General features: G+C 39.8%; 1 protein-coding gene across 1 annotated transcript in view; it reads right to left on the reverse strand.

Annotated features, from left to right (window-relative positions):
* HMCN1 (hemicentin 1) overlaps window positions 1-16,806 on the reverse strand; it is a 209,226-nt gene extending 192,420 nt beyond the window's left edge. The window contains exon 1 of the mRNA XM_026854028.1: window positions 16,605-16,806. Coding sequence (XP_026709829.1) covers window positions 16,605-16,719 — 115 coding nt within the window. The 5' untranslated portion in view covers window positions 16,720-16,806. The remainder of the gene's footprint in view (window positions 1-16,604) is intronic.
* Between the last annotated feature and the right edge of the window lie 6 nt (window positions 16,807-16,812).

Genomic DNA, 16,812 nt, shown 5'->3' on the forward strand with positions numbered 1-16,812 from the left:
GGGGGGGGGGGGGGGGGTGTGTCGGGTCCGAGAAGAGGTTACGTATTAGGTCTAGGTGATGGGGTTTCCGAGAAGCGGTTTACCTATCAGCTTTAGGTGATGAGGTTTCCGAGAAGTAGTTACATTTTTCCAACCAAATGGCATACTTTATATTTTATCCATATATATTCAAACATTCATTGTAATATAGGTTATAGTAACTGCAAATCATTTCAAAACCCACACAGGGTACCATATTCTATTTTTACAATACTTTAGACAGCAGGATAGTGTGGTTTAACATTTACAGATCATTCAAACCTATCATACCCACCTTGCTTAACTTAGCAAATGAGTTACAATAGTTTATTACAATAGCCAGGCTACCTTTCTTGAACACTAATGCCAAGGAACAAAGACCATAAGTGCATGACGAACTCTTTAAACAGCACATTCTGGAAGATCAAGGAACCATGTTTTTACAAACTGTCCACTGGTATAGTTATGGTGAAGACTGTCACTACATGGAGTTTAGGAGAGATTCAGGTACAGACATGAACAGTGATTCAGTCTTTCTGTGAAGCTCTTGTTCAGGTGTCTGCAGTACAAAAAGGGCATCTAAATTAAGACTGTATCATTCAGCTTTAAATCACTAGTTCTGTCAAAGAATCTCTTTGTTGCTCAAGGCAAATCTTCAGGGCCTCACTCAGGAAAACACTTAAGCATAGTGAAAAATCATATCAAAACCAACAGAATGTATACAAAAACATTAAGTGTTTTGTTTATTTGGTCAGAGTTTGTACTCAGTCTCCAAACTGTGAAGGTGGTGGTGTTTCCCCATATCCCATCCTTTCTTTATCCCTGCACTAAGAGCTGAATATTCCAGGCAGAATTATTTATCATCATATGAAGGCAGAGATACTGTAACAGTAGAGGTCCAACTGTAAAGATGTTAATACAAATGTTATGGATTAATTTCTGATATGATTATCTGGACCAAGACCCCAGCATACCAGCTAAACTATATAAACACAGATAAAACTGTCCAAACATCTAACCTTAATAATAAACCCAATTTAACTGACAGAATAACTCCGATGAAATTCCAGATGTCTCTCACACATAAGTTAAAATACTCTGCAATGAAGTTCAGAGTACAGTTCTATAAAGCTAGTGTAATGTCAGGAAATATAAACAAAACCAGGAAAAATTTAATTCACCCCATTCTCCAAAGTCACATCTCACATTTACCAACCTCTTTCAAACACATTGTGTTGCTGATTAACAGTAATGCCCTAAAGCACAACCTTTTTCCTTCTTCTGATCTTCAGAATTAAAAACTGCTTTGAAATATCACCAAGGCATATAACCCTTACTCACTGATAACGTCAGAGAGCAACCTATAATTTAAAACACCACACTTCTGACAAAATTGAGTCAAGTAGGAAAGGCATGATGAATTCAGACCGTATCCTGAGTACAGTGAAACTTCAAACAGTGCTGAAAAAATGAAAAACAGCTGAGCTAATAAAAAACAGACCCTGCTTAAACAATCTTTGATCAAGTAAGTTTCACCTACATCGTTACTCTTGGAATTTGGGAAAGTAAGAGGACTGAGCAAGGTCTGAAGAGGAGATGTGAAAGGGTATTTGGGAAATATGCAATATTCAGCAAATGAAGAAAGCAGACAACCAAAGCTAGACTCTGACTTCAGTTATGCTGGTGTAAATCCAAACCAACATCACTGGCTGTAATGGAATTACTCTGGATTTACTGCATGTTAACTGAGATCAAAACCCATTCAATCAGACAGAATATCAAAGTGGAAAAAATGTCTTTTATATCTACACAATCGGACATTTCATTGCAAGTAACTAAGAAACTGTTAATGCTATGCAGCTACAACACAAAAGGTGAGATGGGCTTGAGCCATCACACAAATATCCACAGCCAAAATTTCTAAAGTTTGAAAGGTTTTATGCACTTCAAATCTGCCTCTAAACAAGCTTTATGCAAATTAAAGAGTTACTTCAAAACATGATTCACTTATTTAGGGCTTTTCTTGTTTGCTTGTTTCATCTCTTTACGAAAGAGGACTCATCCCTATGAAGTAGGCATGCAACAGCATCTCTTAAGCTACTTCCCTCATGCCTTTTACAGAAACAAATTCATCCTCCCATACCACTTTGTAAGCTAGAGCTCCAGCTCCATAAGCTACCACACAACTCTACACTGTAGAGTATTTCTGTGTCTTCCCCCTAAAAGAAAAAACACAGGTATGTAGCAGTATAGTGGCTATGCTGAACCACCAGGAGCTTAAAAGATTTGCTTGAATTGATAACATTGCCGAATTCTTTAAAATGTAATTTAGCCAACACACATGATTTTATCTTCATATACATGACTCACTTTAGATAACTGAACGATATTCAATTACACTTTCAGGGGTGGGGAAAGGGCTGGGTTTTTACAATAATGACATGATCTCCACTTTTCACACCCCAAGCATAAGCAACAACAGGATATTTAGAACAAAGCTTGATACACAAAGCAGCCACATTTTTTTCCTCCCATTGTCAGCATTCACGGAGTCCACCTAGATTTGCACACACACCGCTCCTGGGTAGCTCAGTCTTTCCAGTTCAATTCAGTTCATTCCCTTCCCACTGCAGCTATGCCAGCCCAACCAACAGTCAGCCATGCTCTCCAGATCTGCTCTAACACAAGTCTCACCACCTCTGCTCAGCACCAAAGTGGGTCATGAACACTCTAACCGAGCTAGCAAACAAAGTGTTTCAGCAGTTTCTGCTAATCTGGATCACTTTGGAGTGAACCTGGAATCCCAAACCTGGAACCCCAAATCTGGGGATCAGAAAACGGATCAAAGAAGAAACCAGAATGCAGTGCAGAGCAGTAATTTTTTCATGCAACAAAGCTACACATTTAAGAAAATGTAAATCCACAGATTCAGCCAGAATTACAGAAAACAAAATACCAGAGTCAGCTGGTCCAATTCAGACCCAGAACAAACTCTAGAAACATACTCATTCACATGGCCAGTGTGCAAAGTAAGAACAATACCTGTCCTTGCTACCACCCTCATTCACACTAAGGCAAACATCAGCCACCAGACACACTGAAAGCAATGAGGAAAAGATTTCTCCATCATCTCCTGCACAAACTTATTAGTGGCTAACAGAGCACTTATTTCAGAGCAAGAATATTTTGCCTTCAGCAGTAACACATTTCATCACCAGAATCCAGTCTGTGTATGCAAAATATACTCCAGACGGCCAAGAAATCTTGAGATAAAGGAGGGGAGTGCTGAGAAGGGACACTGAACCTCTGAAAAGGGTCAATGGAAATTTTGAGGAAGGGATGAGCTGAAGGCAGAGACAACGAAGATAAAAAGATGTGGGAGTCTGACAGATTAGGAAAGAAAGGAAAACAAGGAATAAACATTTCAGGAACAAGTAAATGATTTGTGCATTTGTGGTTAACACAGAGGACTGACTCAGGAGTAAGTCACATGAATTCCCTGTGCTTTGATTCAGCCTATGTAAAATTTTTTTTAAAACACACACAAAAGAGGAAGACATGACTAAAACAAAGAAACAAACCCAAAACATCAGAAAAAACTCCCACATCTAAAAAGCCGTAAGACACCAAGAAGTAAGCTTTTAAGTAATATATCTTGCTAAATGAGGAGGCAACACTCCTGGACACACACTACTGCTTAAGCACCATGTTCTGATCTCCAAATGCTGTAGGAAAGCAGTCCAAATGTTATCCCAACCAGTGCACACCATGTCTTTCTTCAGCAGTCTACAAGGGCTGACACTGGGGCTTGGTTTTGCCTGTGCCACTCGCTGGGGACTGCCAGTACTTCCTGGTACTCAAACTCTGGTAAAAGACTGTAGTTAGCATGTGTGCAGTGATGCTAAAGATCTCTAATTAAACCACACTACTATTGTGTTGGTGCTGTACAAGCTAAGCAACCTAAAATGGAAAAGAAGCACCACAATGCAAAGCGATTCACCCAAAGATTGGCAGCAATCAGTCTGTCTGTGGGTTCTCCAGCTATTATTACTCTTTTACCTAAAGCCATGTGCTTGCCTAACCCTGCCACCTATTTACAGCCTAAAAAAATAGCTCTGACACAGTAGCTGTGAAGTCACCATCTCTTGAGGATTTTTAGTAAATATAAATTAATATGGGGGCCTAAATGAAACCACAGTATTTCTAGCTCTTTTAAGGCAGAGGGCTTCATTTTGCCTGCACAACTTTCCTCCTCTTCTGTTCCTCAATAAATTATACGTGCAAAAGCATACTGGTTCGGTGAACTAAGACCTCACTAACTAAACAAAAAGCTCTGTCCTTTGGAAAACAGACTTGGACATACCATTGTACAGCTTAAGAGAACTCAGGAAATGTTTCTGTGATATTCAGCATCCCCAGAGACACTTAACTTCAGCTCATGAAAACACACTGGTGACCAAAGCATAAAAATTGCAAGGGCTTCCTGCTTACACCCCCCACCCCCCCCCGGCTATGAATCTAATTTAAACAAGATGGCAGGAATCCAGCAGTAACCTATAGTCATAGATTAGAGGTGCTATCCTGAGCAAACAGACCAGACATTTAGCTGGGACTATAGCAACAGAAGACATTCCTTCATTTTCATTTAATTATGCAAACCCACCCCCACTCACTCCACTTCAGCAGGGTTTTTCCAGTCTGAGGGCCTATTCTGCTTTTGGTAACATCTCATGCAGAACAGATCCACCAGTGGTAATTTATCCCATAGTTATAAGGTTGATACTGGGAATTTGGCTCAACTATATGTCAGGCTACATGAAATTATCTTTTAAAGCTCTCTTTATATTTTGTAGTCCTATGGCTGGGAAAAAACAGCAGAGAAAGAAGGCATTACAGATGTCCTGACAACAGTGAAGCACTGAAATACAGTGATAAAGCCCACTCCCTCTCAATTGCAATTCTGCAACAGGCTCTGTGCCGTGAGGGTGTGAGCTGATTTCTTTAAGAGCTGGCTCACGCAGGCACCTCAAAAGAATAATTTCAAATCCTCTCTGCACAACACTCACACATTCAAGTTTATTTTGGGAGTTCCATTATGATATCCACAGACTCTGAGCTCTTATGTGGTTGATTCATTGTACCTAATATCACACACTGTTGCATTACCAAGAGCATATGGTAAGAAATCCACTATTCCAGAGCAACAGATGAGACTGCTAATAGGGATACATTACGGAAAATAAATTCAACACTTCCAATTATCTTTTGTTGCATGTGATGTATGCAGCTTGTTGGCTTGGTGTCTGGGAACACGTCATTTCCAAATATGTGTATATTTTACCAGTAATGTTTTACAGACTGAAATCTGCAGCTAAGGATATTTTAGGAAAAGGGCTACAACTGGAGCTCCTCTGTGAGGAGTAGTACCACAGATGCCAAAGAAAATCAAAATGGAAGAGTGCATGGGATACAGAATAATAAGGTAACATATCTTCATAAATACACACAGCCTGTTTACATTTGCAATACACATTAACAATGTGCATCACAGCCCACATTTGTGGCTTATACCCACAGAGATTATCAGCCTTGCAGCTGCCAGTATTACTCCTTTAGCTTAAAGAGAACCGTCTCTGCTGAACCCCCAAGGTTCAAACCCTTCTGACAATCTGCAGTAAGGGCAAAAGAGATACAAGACATTCTGATTAGCCACAGCAGTAGGCATCCACCAACACCCTCTGCAAAGCAGACTCAAAGAAGTCAGTCCCTCAGTTTATGCTGGAGCTGCCTGCAGCCTGCCTCTGAGCATTTACTCAGTTTTAGCTCAAAATGCCCTGCCAGGGAAAGGTCTTCAGCAGGGCTGAAGGCTTGGGGTAAGATCAGAACCAGGGAGCACATCACTGTATGGGCACAACCTATTCCCCTGTATGGGAGCACCCAGTATCCATATGGTAGGTTGAAAAACAGTATGAAACAAATCTCAGGGACTATTATTCAAACATTCAGCTCCAGAGCTGGAAAAAGCTAGAAAGCAGAAAATTTCTCACCTGACTTCATACCTGCTAAATTCAGGGCTTCAACTGAATTAACCTTTGCTCCCTTTGCAGCCAATGACAGCAAATGAGACCACCAAAGTATTTAAAAATTCACAAGCAATGAACTGTTCCATAAAGGTGCCAGTTTCTTTTTGTGAATTACAGAAAGAGCCTTTGGGTAGCTAGTCTCTCAACTGAGATTCTTCAGTTAAGTGGCTAAAGTGAAGTGGGATTAATCCTGTCTTCAGTGTCATGGCTTCATGTATCTTGACATAATACGATCCCATTCCAGTCCCTCAAGAACATGAAGTCATTGCGCTTCTCCTCTGGCAAAAACACAGAAAAGCTCAGCTCACATCTACAGTTACCAAAGAATAGGTTGCACATGTTCTTCAAAAGGAAACAAGAGAAGTTTAACCATAGACGACAAGGGGATATGCATGACCTAAATCACTCTCGTCCCTCTTAAAAATATAACACTGTAAACTACCCCTATACAAAATGCTAATCTTGGACCCAGAGTTAACCCACAACTGCATAGCATGAATTCACAACAGGCATAACTGAAGGGTCTCATAAATCAGATCTGAGCACAACACACCTAAACCAGGAAATCCTAAACACTGGCAATAGTTATAAAAAGTTATACTCAATGTAATTGAGGGGTAAAACACATTCTCCATGGCAGTAGTAAAGAAAGCCTGTGAAGCAGCCAGCCTAGAGCACATTTCATTAAGTCCATCCTATTTCTTAACAGACCTGTTGATTATCAAGGCATGGTGAGCCAATCAAGCAACACCATGTCTCTTTCAACAGAGAAATTGTTTTGCCATTTTCAAACTGAAAAACATATGTTCTCAATATTTTCTCTGATGTATGCATCTCCTTCAAAAGCAAAGTCCACAGCATATGCCAAAAATCAAATAATTGATTGGAAAATATATACCAACTGGCATCTGAGGGCCTTCTCTGTCTACCGGGTTCCTCCTGTCATTCTTTAGGCTACATTCAAAGTCCATTAACTAAATTAAGTGTACCTGCTCCTTTTCCATACTCCTTAATTCAGCTTATCCTCAACTAACTGAATTGAAGCCACTCTAGTATAAATTCCAAGCAGCCTCCAATACACACAAAATACACAAGAAGTATAAAGCACACATCAGAAAAAGGCTAGACTTCAAGCGCACATAGCATAATGGAAATAGCTCTGAGGTTCCTAACAAGTTGGTACAGCAGGATGAAACAACATCACAAACATGTAACAAAACACTGACCCAATATAAACTCATTTTGCTCACTGTTGGTTAAAAGTTCAAGCACAATTTGTGCCAGCAAATGGAGTCCCATCACTCCATGCCCCCCTACATAGGACAAGTATTATTTACCCTCCTGCAGTTAACAGGTGGCCCAGCTCTGTTTCATGTAATCTAGAGCTTTCAGAAGTCATGTGAACATGTCCTCATACCTAAACCAAACCAAGCTGGCACTGCTGGATGGTAGCACACCACATGAGGCAAGGATTAAGAATCACAGTCCCAGTTCCAGCAGTCTTCAGTTGTTGGGTGTTTTTCTTCATTTTCCTCTGAGAACTCAAGCTCCTCTCTTCAGTAAATGCATTCACTATTAACTGCCCACCACAGAAGGCATTGTTTTCCATAGTTATCTTCTAGCATTACCACTTTGAAAAGGCAAGGTTGGAATAGCAAGAGGCAAGCCTTCTCTGGTTAGCTTCCTTACTGACTTCCCTGTGTGTTTCACTAACAATTCATCTTATAATGAACACTATTGCCTCACCTAAAGTGAGATAGAGATGGATATAATATTTACTCCTCCTTATTCATTTCATCACTGTTTATTCTCAGAAAATAACTGCTTTCTTCAGATGAGAAAGAATGTCAATCTCAGACACCTTAACCATAGCTTAAAAGCACTTGAGGATCTGCATCAAATACCTGCTCTTTATGAATCATTAGAAATTTGATTTGTGAGCATTTAAGCCAATTCAGTAGATGCATACATCCTCAGAAATTTCTATTTTCTTTCCACACCATAATGCTCCCATCAAGACTCACAGCCAATGGTGCCTACTGTTAAACAATTATTGCCATGAATAGGATTAACTTGACTTCTATATGTTACTCTGGAAACACAAGCTACTGCAACTTTTGAGAAATAAATGTAAAACAGGGAGAAGAGGGGAAGAGAATGGTGGAAGACGACTACAAATTCAGCTCTTACTCTGTTGGTATCTACCTTATCCACACTGCTCCCAGTTATCAGATTGCTACCTTAGATGAGAGCAACTGCCATTCCCTGCTTCACAAGGAGGAGAAAGTGCAGTACTCAGCTGCCCCAGTGAGCAGAGATTTCAGCTCCAACAGATCCTCTGTCCACACTGCATTTCAGAGGGATTACGCCATATTCAGCTTCAGTCACATGTTCAGCTGAATAGCCACTTTTTGTCTGGGGCAAGGGTTCACTGCTTTTTCAGTTTAACTGGTACCAGCCTGATCACTTTCTAATCTGGTTCAGTATTGAATGATACTTACTTCAAGATCAGTTGGCAAATAATTAAAGTAGCAGAAAAATGGGGCGGCAACCTCTAATGGGAAGGCAGAGATTAATCTTTTCATGCAGAACAGCAGCAGGTGAAAGATCAACCAGAGCTTCACACTCTCACTGTGTGGATTTGTGCTACTCTTTAAATGTGTTTTTTGTGATGTACTCCTACAGTTCTGCACTGATGTCCCTAAGAACAGTGATGAGTGGCTTCTCAAAAGCTTCAGTTCACTGCAGATGATCTAGAGACACAATCGTGTCTGGAGTGGAAGTTACAAAACCTACACATCACCAGCAGTAGTGTGTGATCACTCAGCAAGGCATATGACCCTCCAGCAAAGTCTACTTTTTGCTATCTACTAGTCTTCAGAAAATACAAGTAGTAAGTGATATGAAGGAAAACCTACTATACTAGGAATTGAAAGAGGGTTTTTTCGGTTCATTTAGGGATAACAGTAATGTAAAGATTCTAAGACAAGTGATAGAAAGTTCTCACATTAAAAAAAAAACCCACAAAAAAACCCCACTGTATTTGGGAGTGAATTTAAAACTGTACAATTGTTTGCTGCATTGTTGCATACCCAACGGCTGAGTTTGCAATGGCAATAGTTACTGCTGTTTGAGAAACAGCAACACATTGAAGGATTTGATCTGGAGAAAGTATCCTCCACATGAACTCTGAAAACTATAGAGGACAAGCATACAGTTCTGAGCAGCAAGCTTCATTTGCTATACTACATCAGTAATAATTATTGGGACAGAATAACGTTGGGATGCCTTACTAATGAGCTACAGAGCTTTTCATGTAATTGTCATCACTTGGAGCTGGGGATAGCAAAGCAAAATACAAGTAGCTTCTGTGTAAGTTCAGTAGGCAACAATTTCAAATGTAACGTGACAAATAATTCATAATGCAAAGCAGAAGAGAATGACATAGTTGAGGCATTATCCTTTTTTTTTTCTAAGGAAAATACATTTTCCAATGTATCTTCAAGTAAGAACAGGGATAAAAATCCTTTCCCTTCAAAAAAAGATTCAAGAAGTCAAAATTCACCATTGTGCATACCTTCAGGGCTGGACAGCCAGAGTTAAGACAGTAGAAAAATAAGGTGTTAAGTAACACTCTAGCAGGCTTTTGGATGATGTCACAACCTTTTGGCTGTTTTACAGATTTTGGAGCTCCTGGCACTGGCAATACTGTCTTCTGTAATCCACTTTTAGAGGGATCCCAGATAAATCCTTCTAGATCAAGAAAGCAGCCATATAATCACACAATTTATTTTATATCACAGTGTCTCTGTTAAGAGTAACAATGTTTTCAAAACACTTATTTCACAGTCAGTACGGATAACATAGAAGTCTCAACAGAGATGGAAAATACCAGTAGGTGCTTTAGACTATCAGCTCCAAGTCGTTCACTATTACACAGTATTGCCGACTCATTCAACTGACAACAGTAACGATAAAACTGAGTAGTAGTAACAACAACATAGAAGCAGTATCTGAGCTTTAAGGAAACAGTATTTCCTGCTGAAATTGTCAACGGTGAAATAATAAGTAATAGTAACACTTCAACATTTACAGTAAAAAAGGGCAGATTTAACAGTTATTATGCCCAATTCTGGCTACTGTTTGTCTTCAGACCTGCCAAGACAGCACTGAACAGTTGTAAATTTACATTGTGTCTCTTAAAACGTGAAAGAAAACCTCAAAACTTGGATATGCACTCATTATTGCTGTCACTACATATCTAAGAAAGCCCAAAATTAACCAACTCCCAAAAAAGCCCAAACCTTACATAACCTTGAGTTTTGCAGATAGGATGTTCAGAAATTTGATGCTACCAAAAAACACTGCTCTGAAATACAAGCATGGCAACTTTAACCTGATACTCTGTGATGCATCAGTAGAGCTGCAGCATCAGAACAGGGAGACTGGATTTGTTAAATTAGCACACTTTTTTCCCCAACTTTGGATTTTGGTAATGATATGAAACCCACTCAACTCTAAACTAAGATGACTATTTGAATTAAGTGCAGAAAATAATTTTCTTTGCCTCTGACCTTACTCTTACCAGAGTGGAGTAACTTTTCTCTTTCCTTCCTACAAAAACTACAGGATTTTGATAAGTATGCATTTTTTGCAAAACATCTGCCCCCAGGAACTTCAATGGCAAGCAGTTTATTCCTCCTTAACAACATAATAATTTCTCTAGTTCAAATACTAGACAGCTTTCAAACACTTTTACCTACTGAGGAAGGTAAGGAGACGCACTGAATGTAGCCAGGAAGAGCTCCTGCCCAAGCAGACCTACCAGAACCCAGCAACTCCTCAGTTGCTGAGCAGCAGAGATTCCCATTTCCAACTCACTGTGTGGTTTGCAGAATACAACAGACTGATACACAGCAACAACTCTTGCTTAAAGAGAAAGATTCCATAAGATATACTGTAAAACACCAGCAATATCCCTTCTCCACCTCTTCTCTAACTCCTCTAGTTACGTTAGTGTACTCAAAACAATTTAATAACCACTATTACACCCACACAGTGTTGAATGTCTGCTGCTGAAGTACTAAGGATGTTTATACCACACCACGGCTTATAACAGACCAACCTCAAATAAGTGCTATTCCTTACCCACACACACACTGACACCAACAGGTCTATGTGACCCCCAGAAGGAGAACTGCAAGGGAAGAGCACACCACAGGAGCTCCCGGACTTTCTTCATGCTGCCCCTATCCCTTGTACAAATGCCACTTCCGTGGTGCTGGTAAACTCACATACCAGTATAAAATACCACATTTCCCTTAAACTTATCCTCTCTGCTTTGAAAACCACTGCCATACAGTTTTTCCACAGCTATGTTCCTGTTCTTTAGTGAAAATCATACCAAGTCTGGAACATCTCTTGCCCCAGCCAAAGGAAGCAGAAGGAATGCTGAAGACAATGTCCGCTTTCTTCAGGCTACACCAGAAGGACCATTCAACTTCTCCCAAATGGGAAAAGGTTTCAGAGAACTGATTTATATACATTCAGCCTTTGCCTAAAAAGTTAAATAGACACCCATAAATCTGAGATTAAAGCCTGAGGTCAAAAACCTCAAGTGACAGAAGAATGCAAAAGGCTGAGTGCTGGACCACAAACTGGAGAAAAGCTAGAAAGAGAGTCCGATTTAAGAAACCTGCTGGGCAGCAAATTGGCAGAGATACTGTACCTGGAGATGCAGAAACAAAGCGGTGGCTCATAGCATGAAGGCTGGCCATGTAGCCACTGCAATTAAGTTAAAAACAGGAAGAATTTCAGCTGAACAGGGTGGAAGTTTTATTGCTATATTCAGAGGACAATTTATTCTTCATCACTCACAAGTGTCTTTTTCAAGGCAAAAGTTAACATGTAAAAGAAAGCTTATACTTCTCATTTCAGCACAGTTTTCCATCTCCCTTTATTATCCATTTGTAAAACCACAATACTTTTTATATCAGGAAGTATGAAAAATTTTAATTCCATTAATAGCTTAATTTTATTTTCTTATGTTCCTCCTCTGGAAAATACATTATTTCTTCTTCTTTAAAATCTCTAAAAAAAACCAAAAAAACTATCAAACCTGCAAAAACCAAAGTTCTCAGACCCTTCATATGACCCTCTGAACTTGTTCCAAGCTAGTATGTGGCTCAGCAGCCTAACCGTTGTTATGGATATAGCACTGCAAGTCTGTTAAATAAAGGAGACCCCAGTTTATATAGTTAAGTATAATTATGTACTTTTATGCCATGATATAATCAGAGCTTTTTTTTTTTTTTAAATAAAGAGAATGGGATCCTGCGGGAGGGGGGAATTATTTCTAGTTCTCCTACACATTTACTATGTGACCCTAGGTGGATGACTTAAGTTCAATAATATTTTCACATCTCAACAAAGCAGTATTAATGTTTGCCCTTTTCTCACATAGGTAATATGTTTCCTGATTTGTAAGAAAAAGGGTTAGGAGATGGTCATACCAGAGACACACAGATTATCAACAGGCAAATATCACCCTGTGCACTAGAAGTCCAGTTATATATTTCCTTCATTTGTCTTGCAATTAAAAGTAATTACTAGAATTTGGTCTATAAAATAGTTATTCACACTAAAGGAATAGTTGATTAAATCACACCGAGTCAGAGTTATTACTGGTATAATTCCATCAGCTTTACATAAAAATACTAGGGATGAATTTGCCCTCTTAGGCTTATTTTCCATTCCAAAATTCCTTAATGGCATCAAAAAATAGAAAAGCTGGCCACAGATGTTAAAGACATTCTGAGTCCAATCCCATTTCCACAGGATACAATGGGAGTTAGTAGGAGACCAGGACCCACAACATGCAACTACAAAAGCATCTGCTGATCTTGAACTTTAGCTCCAATTCAAAATTTTCCTGTGCCAACTCTTCTTAATTTGGGACTTTCCCCCCCCCCTTGCATGTTTCCATTGAACGCAAGTCTGGCAAGAGATATCTATGTCAACAGCCCTTTTCACTATCTAAAAAACTTCTGTGATCATGTTTAGGCATTGAAAAAACACAGTAGAAAGAGTCCTGTAATCTGTTAAAGCATTGCACATGCTTACGCATGAAACAGAATCCAAAAAAAGGCTTTTTCAAAATTAAGATCTCAGCATACCACCAGATGGTTACAGTGGTATCAGAATGTAAAACACATTACAAATTTTTTCTGTAGACCATAATTCTATGCCAAAAACCTAAAGTTTCATACTAATAAATATACTTGTTCATTATTATTGTTTTACTAAATACCATAGCCTGAGCAAAATACCATTGCAATACTAGTAACACTACATTTAAATCTACCATGGAAGACCACAATGTGTTGACATATCACAATGTAGCATTAGTATGAAGCACTTTGGCAACAGTGTAGTCCAGTAGAATATAGGAGATATTTAAATAACTCAAATTATCTTTCAGTTGTACCTTGTGTGATGTCAAGTACCCTTCTAACCTAGATTCTTGTACAGTTCTGCTGAATACACTCTCCTTGTCAACTCTATGGTGCTTAGAAAGCACTCGAGCTGTTTCACTAATCAGTAGGAATCAAGCAGTACTGCAAAGTCAGTGACTGGGGCACTGTTCGGCATACAACGTGCAAAATAAATTAGAAAAACAGTGGAGTTAAGTTAAATCTACACCAACTTTAAACTGTAATTACCCATCAATAAAGAGTGTATCTAGATCAGGACAGCTTTATACACAGAGAAGTTCCTCGGATCTAAGGTCCAGCTACATGCTGCACTCCTTGTAGAGTCCCATTTGTCTCATGGACCACAGTACCTCACAAAAATATCAAGGAAATTTGTCTGTGGAGCAGTTCTTTTTGAAGAAAAATTATCAGTTGAGCAAATAACAAGACAACTTGGGGTAAATAAAAGAAATAATCTCATGCTCATCAATTTAGTTGAGTTGTCTTCAGAAAGAACACCACTAAGTAAATGAATGGGACACTGAAATACAATCCAAACAATATTTTCATTAAATTTCTGAGAAAAGTTACTTCTCTACAGATTCGGATAAGGTGTTGAAGAACTGGTCACAACAGTATTTCTTGCATTTGCTTTGCAAGTGCCTAGGCTTGGTCATCATCATACGTAAAATACCAGATTACCAGCAGTCTGAACTGATACATCCATAAAATTCAAGACACTGGACTGCAGTGTGTTCTTCTAAGAAATACAGAGAGAAACAGTCTTCAGAAACTGAGACAAAAATAAGTTTAAAATTATACATTCTCCACTTTCAAACAGCTTTACAACCTCACAAGTTATCCATCACACTAAAAAGTAAGGCCCCCTCCGGCTGTGCAGGGACGTCAGACTTCTATATAGAGACATGTAACAGGATACATCAATATATGTTTGCCAGCAGTTCTTTGTTGTATAGGTCAGCTCTCTGCAAGTTTAAGTTTCAGTTACTCTACTGAATGAAATCTAACATTTACCAAAGAAAGGGATCTCCTGTGGAAAGAGAAGTAATGGGGGAAGAGGCAAGGAAACAAGTCTGTGAGGGGAAAAAACATGAATCAAGCAGAGGAATGTGGCAGTGGATTTTTTGCTAGTGAGGTATGTACAGAGCAAGAAGGTGGTGGCACTGCAAGGCATAATTAAAAGAATTGGTCTGTAACAGATGCAGGGATCCTGAAGAGCCAGTAGAAGGAAGAGGATCAGGGAGATGGGAGAAAAGGAATAAAAAGGAGAAAACATACAGAAGAAAAACCAAATGAGGAAGAAAAAGCATGTGGGATGAAAAGAAGAAAGTAGCTATTCAAAGTATCTGAAAGTGGCCTACAATGAAAGCTAAGCATTGGAACTACCTGTGATATAAAAGCTGGAACTTCTTTCTACCAGGAACACACAAGAAAAAAGGACCATCTGCACAGACCTGCAAACTGAAAGTGCACCATACAAGATCATCTTCTTGCTCTCACGGTTGGTATAGATACCCAAGCCCCCTGAAAAAAAAAGAACTATCAATTCTTATAGTGAGTCACTTCAGTGAGCAGAAAGGAAAGATATATATGGTGTAATTATGGAAAGAAGATAAAACCAAAATACTTGCAACCCAGCATGTTGATTTTTTGCCTCAAAGGAAAAAAGAGCTCCAAGGAGAACTATCAGCTTGATTTTCCAAAATGATAGAAGAGTTCTAGGCTCTACACTTGACATAGAAGTAAGCAAGAAGGCAAATATTTTGGTTATGGTGCTTTAAGTCACATATATGTGTTTGTCCCATAAAATAACAGAAGGGTAAAGAGGGGTGAAAAATAAGTGACACCAAAGTGAAACCACTAAGGTACATAAACGCACTCTTTTGTGATAGGACACTCTGATACCACAACAATGGACTTAAAACCAAAAAAAAAAAACCCACAAAAAACCCCATACAAGCTTATAGATAACAAAACAGCAAAATTTGCAAAGACCAGTTTTTCTCTAATCTTCCAAGCATTTGGTTTAAGGTATTTATAAGAACAGCAAACGCATATCTTGTTAACAGAAGTGTCTATGACTGGGGGGAAATAGAAGGGGTGTCTGTTTTCACTTTGATAATATTCCTGCAAAAATTGAACTCTTAAGAGTTGACCTGGAATATTGTATTCTGAGATACTCCATGGAAACTAGAACCAGAAAGATAATTCTCGAGGGCTTTTTCCCACTCTTTGATATTTTTTCTTAGTTTCTTAAAATAAGTTTTCACTGCATAGTACAGCACACATCACCAGCCTGGGGCACCCTGGTGCTATTTCCTCTTCAAGTCACCAGAAGATATATGACAAGGAAAGAGGAAGCAAGTCAGAGAAAAGGGATAGAAAGGTAATAGAAAACAGATGCCAAGAGGAACTCATGATGTACAGCAGAAAGGAAAAGAAAAAAGTAAAGTAAGGGAAAGAAATAAGAACCCAAACCAAAACCCACATCATGTGAAGCTTCTAGATCATTTCAGCGTAAGTTTCTGAACTTAAACAGGGAACAAGACGGCTGAAAGAAAAGTCTGTCTGTATTATGTATGTTCATATGTGTATTCCCAACAGAGGGCACAAAAAAACTCAGTAGCTTCGTTACTAGTATGCGTGTTGTCTACTCGGAGAGGTCACTGAAGCCACTTCACCTCCTAACAGAATCAATGAAGAGAGGTATTTGATCCCCTGAACTACTCTTCAGTGCATCCGCTCCAGCCTGTCCTGAAGGTCTGTCTCCTGGTACTTGCCTGCACGGAGGGGGTTCCGGAAGCGAGTTACCGCAGCAGCGAGCCCCTGCGGCAAGCCCAGCTGGGACGGGTCAGACCGCTCAGGCTCCAGCCCCCTGGAAACGCTTAGAAAAGCCAGTGCTTAGAAAAGCCAGCCCTGAGCGAGACCTGCTCTGCTCTCCCTGGTTCGCCCCGTGCCGTGCCTCGGAGCCCCGGCGGCCCCGCCCAGGCCCCCGGCGAGAAGCCCCTACCTGGGTCGTGGAACGGTACCAAGGCGAAGTTGTAAAGCGGCCTCTTGGGTCTTTTCAGCGACGTCTCCAAGATCTTGGATGCCCCCTCGATAACTTGCACCAGGTCATCGTACATGGAGCCGGTCACATCAAACACGAACGCCAGGGTGGAGGCTCCCTCCGGCACCACCTCGCCGCCGGGCTCGGGCGCAGCGCGGCGGCACAGGAC

The sequence above is a fragment of the Athene cunicularia genome, assembly GCF_003259725.1.
Source record: "Athene cunicularia isolate RWA chromosome 8 unlocalized genomic scaffold, athCun1 chr8_part1, whole genome shotgun sequence".
NCBI lineage: Eukaryota > Metazoa > Chordata > Aves > Strigiformes > Strigidae > Athene > Athene cunicularia.